This window comes from Choristoneura fumiferana, chromosome 2, assembly GCF_025370935.1.
Source record: "Choristoneura fumiferana chromosome 2, NRCan_CFum_1, whole genome shotgun sequence".
NCBI classification, from domain to species: Eukaryota; Metazoa; Arthropoda; class Insecta; order Lepidoptera; family Tortricidae; genus Choristoneura; species Choristoneura fumiferana.
Genome location: NC_133473.1, coordinates 6,095,077 through 6,101,182, shown reverse-complemented (window position 1 = coordinate 6,101,182; position 6,106 = coordinate 6,095,077). Strand labels below are relative to the sequence as shown.

The 6,106-nt window shown below is 38.7% G+C and overlaps 1 protein-coding gene across 2 annotated transcripts in view; it reads right to left on the bottom strand.

Moving 5' to 3' along the window:
* Nucleotides 1-2,788: 2,788 nt before the first annotated feature.
* The window catches only part of LOC141441537 (uncharacterized), a 285,632-nt gene continuing 282,314 nt past the window's right edge, over nucleotides 2,789-6,106 (bottom strand). For both annotated transcript variants that reach the window (XM_074106314.1, XM_074106306.1), the window contains exon 7: nucleotides 2,789-5,685. In XM_074106314.1, the coding sequence (XP_073962415.1) occupies nucleotides 5,599-5,685 (87 nt within the window). In that variant the 3' untranslated portion in view covers nucleotides 2,789-5,598. The remainder of the gene's footprint in view (nucleotides 5,686-6,106) is intronic.

Below are 6,106 nucleotides of genomic sequence, written 5' to 3'. Positions count from 1 at the left end.
CCTGTTACTGCTTACATTTGAGAGCCAGATTTTCGTCGCTTCAAATGGTTAAGTTAATATGTAAGTATTACGGCTTTGTAAACACTATAAAGACTCTTAAAAAAATCTAATAAATGGCATAGAAACCGGACTTAGTCAGAAAACATCACGATTTTAATTTAATTTAACCAGTATTCTATTAAAGAACTTAACGAAGTAACGTTTTGCATACCATGGGAAATCTAAGAACTTTATAGTACTATCATCGTACGCATTATCATAAGGTTGTATGAAAGTTCACAATACACAACAAACTACTGGATCCAACCCTTAAAATCAACTACATCCGCAAATCTAAAGTGAGCACATTGCCACGGTGAAAGTGTTGCTTGTTCTGGATGTCGAATAATAATCTAGTTACAGCGTTATTCCGGTTATAGAGCGTTTCGTTAATCGTCTAATGTAATAAGAATGTTAGTCACTTTTATTCTTGTCTTCCTGATATTGTGTCAAAGTTACGTTTCATTTCTTACTAGCGGTTGCCCAGGACTTCATCCGAGAAGAATTTGTTTATGGCGCGCCCGCAGAGACTATACAATTTTTTCGGGATAAAAACTATCCTATGACCCTCTTAGGATCCTAAACTATGGCAAATTTTTCAAAAATGCAATGCAGTCGTAGAATTTCTTTTTTACCCGACTGCGAAGAAAGAGGTATGTTTGACGCGTCTGTATGTATGTATGTATGTATATTCCTATGTCCTCTCGTAACTATTCAACGGCTGACCCGATTTTGATAAATGATACGTAATTGGATTCGTCTTGATGACGCGAGTGACACTGGGTACATGAAATTCTTGAAAAATCAAAATGGCGGATTTTTGGCGCCAAATTTAAGTTTTCAAAAAATGTTTTTTATTCAAATCTGTCCAATAGGGTATCAAATTAAAGCAAATAACTAGCCCATTCTAAATATATATGGGATTATAGTTGTAATCTACCATTTTCACAAAACTATTAAAAAAGTGTGAAATAAAAAAATAAATTTAAAAAATCAAAAATCCCGACTGCCTTAAAAAGACTAAAAAGAAGAAAACAAGTCTAGTGGGCTAGATAGAACATTGTTAAGTAGCTAACTTAAAGTTCGACAGTCGGGACCCATTAGGTAAGAATTTTTGAGCGTCACGATTTATTGTGCCTCCTTTATGTGTCTGTTATATACGGTACCTACTGTATATAGGAGTTGTAAATCAAATCAGATGTAAGGCATGCAGTAGGTAACTCCTATAATTACAAGTCGAAGCGTCCGTCTGAAAAACATTTTCACATTTTTGCAAGTTATAACATGCGGAAAAACGAAATTGATAATAGCCCGACTCGAAAATCGGCACAGAAATAAATGTTCCACAAAAATGGCGGTCTACTGCCCGATTTAGGGACGTCGCTTAGCAATTTTGTTTAAGCTGGATATTGCGATTAACGAAACAAATCCTGGATTACTATTTGTTTTCGAAATCGTCAGATGATCGGAATTTTTATAATCTTGCGAAAATGATTGTTTCTGAGAATTTGTCTTATAAAATTTAATCTGTTGTTTTAAATTCTTAGTTGAAGTGTTAAGCTACGTTGCACAGCATTTAGGATACTTTTATTTATGTGTAGGTATGTACTCAATCACACTTTTTATAGCAAGTGAAATTGTACGTGATTATTGGACAATCGGCTGGCTGTTTGGTGAAAGTTGATAGTTTTGGTTAACTTTATCTGACGTATTTTTAAGTTTTTTAAACCTGCAAAACTATAAGTATAAACTGTGCTGCCAATTACTGATAATGACAACGTTTAAATACCCTTCTATCACTGGACTTAAGTATTCGTACATAGTTATTGAAACTTCGTCGTAATTGGACCGAAATTGTTAATTACAATTGGTTTATTTAACTGACAAGGAATGTCAGTTTAAATAGCCCCCACTTTGCTGCCTTCTCTTGGGGCCACGGAAATTGTTTATTAAAGTACCCTTTCTTCTGATTTATATGGACACAAACATATGGGGTAGGTAATCTAAGTATTTATTGATTTTAATGTTTAATACAATTAATTAACTGCGATGGACCTCCGCAAAGTAATGTCTGATTCTGGATTGATAAACTGATTTAAATGAATACCAACTTTGTTTGTTAATTTTTACTTTATTTCTATACTTTTCTAGTGTTATTTATATCACTTTTTAAATTTTTCTCTGAATATTTCAACTTTTTTTAAATGTCTGGCAAATGCGATTACTGATGTGCCAAAGGAAACTTCCCACAATTTTGTATGGGGACTGAAACTTTCCGTTTCTTAAATAAAAATTTCTTTAATTTCTTGTGAAAATTTCGTCCGGATTGCAACCACCATCTTACTCGCTAATCCTGCCATGAAGCAGCAGTGCTTGCACTGTTGTGTTTCGGCGTGAAGAGTAAGACAGCTGGTGAAATTACTGGCACCTGAGGTATCCCATCTTAGGCCTCTAGGTTGGCAACGCATCTGCAATGCCCCTGGTGTTGCAGGTGTCTATGGGCGGTGGTGATCTCTTACCATCAGGAGACCCACTTGCTCGTTTTCCATCCAGTCGAATAAAAAAAACCGAGAACTTCCCAACTTTTTGGAAACTTTTCGCAATTTGCACATCTGTAAATGCGATCGGTTCTGAAAGGCCCCCACAAAAACATGTTACTTATTTTTATAAATGTATCTTATATCTCATGTTGAGTACCTACTTTTTCAAATAACCCTACTCCTTCTTCGCGGTCGGGTAATAAAAACGCTTTTCATTAATAGACGTTTATTTGAATCAGTTATATTTTACACAAAATGTTCTTTTCAAATCTCTTTACTAGTTAACACTGTAAATTAATATTTACGTCGTAACAAAAATCAGTAATAACATTGTCACACTAAACAACCTTCCTGTATTTACAAACGGCAAGCAGCTACCTTAAAGAATAATTTTACTATAATAAATACTATTACATATATACAATGCGAACATTTACAGATAGACGAACAGTATTTACAGATATATGTAACAACAAGCTTTATCCAGCTTTCTAAAAAGGGCAATTCTGGAGGCATGATCAGAGCTAGCGGCAATTAGTGATATTAGTGTTTTTGTTGTTTCTTCATGGGTAATATGGGTTTGTACAAATCCAGTAATATCCGTTAGAAAAATAAAAATGTGAATATTTTACGTAAATACGACAAGCGTGATCACGTTTTCAGAGTAACCCTGTAGAGTTTTTCTGCCTGTTTTGTTTCATGCCAAACGGTGCCTAGGACAATCTGACTCCGATTTCTTTCACTTTGTTAATTTTGCGTCATTAAAAATTTCTCTAGTACGACTTACTGTGGAGAATTTATTTATGACCGTCAAACAGGGACAACTAAACAAGCGGCTATGACACTTACTAATTATCTGAATGTTGTATCGTCTTTCCCTTGTAGCAACGTCAAAAAACAAGCGAACGTCTGTAAAAGTACCTAGTAAGAAATAATCGAGAGACATATTATTGTGTTTGACTAACGTTAACACAATAATATGTCTCACACACCCAACAAATTCATTACTACAAAAATTTCAATATTATTTCGTAGCTAGCGTGGGTAGTATTGCTAGCAAATATCTATTGTTGCAACTTAGATCAGATCACTACCGATCAGATTTTTGGACACCTTGTACCGGTCCCCTTTAATATTAAGGGCTTGGTCCACCAGTCGGTCAAGTTCCTCATATCATATTTAACTGATATTTGTGATTTGTTTCATCATCATCATCCCAGCCTATATACGTCCCACTGCTGGGCACAGGCCTCCTCTCAGAACAAGAGGGCTTGGGCCATAGTTCCCACGCGGGCCCAGTGCGGATTGGGAACTTCACACGCACCGTTGAATTGCTTCGCAGGTTTGTGCAGGTTTCCTCACGATGTTTTCTGTCACCGCAAAGCTCGTTGTAAATTTCAAATGTAATTCCGCACATGAATTTCGAAAAACTCAGAGGTGCGAGCCGGGGTTTGAACCACGACCCTCTGTTTGAGAGGCGATAGGTCAAACCACTAGGCCACCACGGCTTGTGATTTGTTTACTTTGTTACAATAAATAGAGGAACCGTAACTTTAATAGGGATTGGTGAAACAGGCCAAACCTGCCGTTATTTGATATTTTAATATGGATATTTAATAAACATGCTTGCCCTTCTATTTGAAAATGTAACTAATAAAACTGATACAGAAGCCTAATTTTAAGCCGTGGTATAGTTAAACTTTTACCACAGACCAATCTAAGTACCTCGGTAATCTTATCATAGTTATCTGAACATTAAAATTTCAACTAAAATCAAACATGATAGGTACTTAAATTGATCTTTGGGTTATTTAATTGTTTCCCAAAATAAGCATAAGTATTTGTGACAACTTACACTAGCTTCTTATTTTGCTTCTTCACAACTCATCATCATCATCATGTCAGCCGAAAGACGTCCACTGCTGGATATAGACCTTCCCCAAGGTTCTCCACTCAGACCGGTCACTCGTCTCGGTCGGTCGGTCGTCGGTCTCGAGATTACTCGTCGAATCCGACTCGGCTGGGCAGCGTTTGGGAAGCTTCACAGTGTCTTTTCGTCCAAATTACTGCAGTGTTTGAAGTCAAAAGTCTTTGACCAGTGTGTGATGCCAGTGATGACATACGGATCTGAGACGTGGGCGCTAACGATGGGCCTCATTAGGAAGCTCAAAGTCACTCAAAGAGAGAGAGGGAGAGGGCTATGCTCGGGGTTTCTCTGCGGGATAGAATCAGAAATGATGAGTATAACTAAGGTTACCGACATAGCCCGAAGAATTGCGAAACTGAAGTGGCAGTAGGCGAGGCATATTGATCGCGGGAGCAGGACTGATGGCCGATGGGGTCCGAAGGTTCTCGAATGGCATCCGTGGACCGGGAGACGAGCTGTCGGTAGGCCTCCAACAAGATGAAGCGACGACCTGGTTAAGATCGCGTTGGATGCGGAAAGCACAAAACCGGTCTTCACAACTAAACAATTGCAATGTGGTTGCGGAGTGCCAAAGTAAAACTTTAAAGTAGATTTACATTGATATGGAACATATAAAATAACGTCTGAAACAATCAATTAATATTATTATATATTTGAACCGTGCTTGTTTTTTACGAACTGTTCTTTAGTTATCCATGTTTGTAGGGTCACTGTAGATGCTACGCGAAAAAGTTATTGTTTCTGCAACTGGCAGCTATTTACTAGGAGACTTTCTGTGATTTGAGATTTCATTCGCGGCACTGATACGATAGATCCGCACGAACGCGATGCTACCTTCCCACTATCAAAGGTCACATGCACTCATTAGTTGTAGGTAACCTATACAACCAGTATGTTTACGATTTTCCAGTCACTTGGAACAACGTCCTCAAACTAGAAAGACAGCGACGCCGCGAGTCTCAGGCTCGAACTCCGTCGTAGTCAGAGCGAGTGCAAACTCGCGTCAGTGTCGCTTTCAGCGCCTCCCAGCAGGAGGGTGGACTCGCAAGGCTGCGTCAAGGGGGTGCCGGGGGGAGGCTCGCCCTTCAATAGTCACAGCTCGATGGCGGCCGCGCCCTTCCAGGTCACCCCGGCTCGGAGGAGATGGTACAGCCGCAACACGCAGCCGATGCATAGACACTGCAGAGATATTGTTTATTTATAGTGAAATAAATCCGGATTAGTCACGTTTTAAATAATCAAGTTTACATGTACATGTTTCGGGATAATTTGTAGCCCTATTTTTCACGATAAAACTGTGTCTAGTTGAGTGCCAGTATTAGTTTCGTCAAGCAATCGGGCGAGCGGAGCGGTGGCGCGCAGTGCTCGTGCAACAGCCGCCATGTGGTGTCCTCTGGGTTACGAATTTGCCCGAAACAAGTCGAGCTAAACTCGATTTAAGACGTGTGTTATCCGGATTATGAGCGAGTCTCACAGTAGTTTAATGTTGAAAAAGTTGTTTACTTGTTTAACAAATATTCGTAGGCGATTGTTTTACATCAGACAATCCCCTTACTCATATGCCTCTTTTATTAAAAACTTTCACGCTAGACGTCCATAT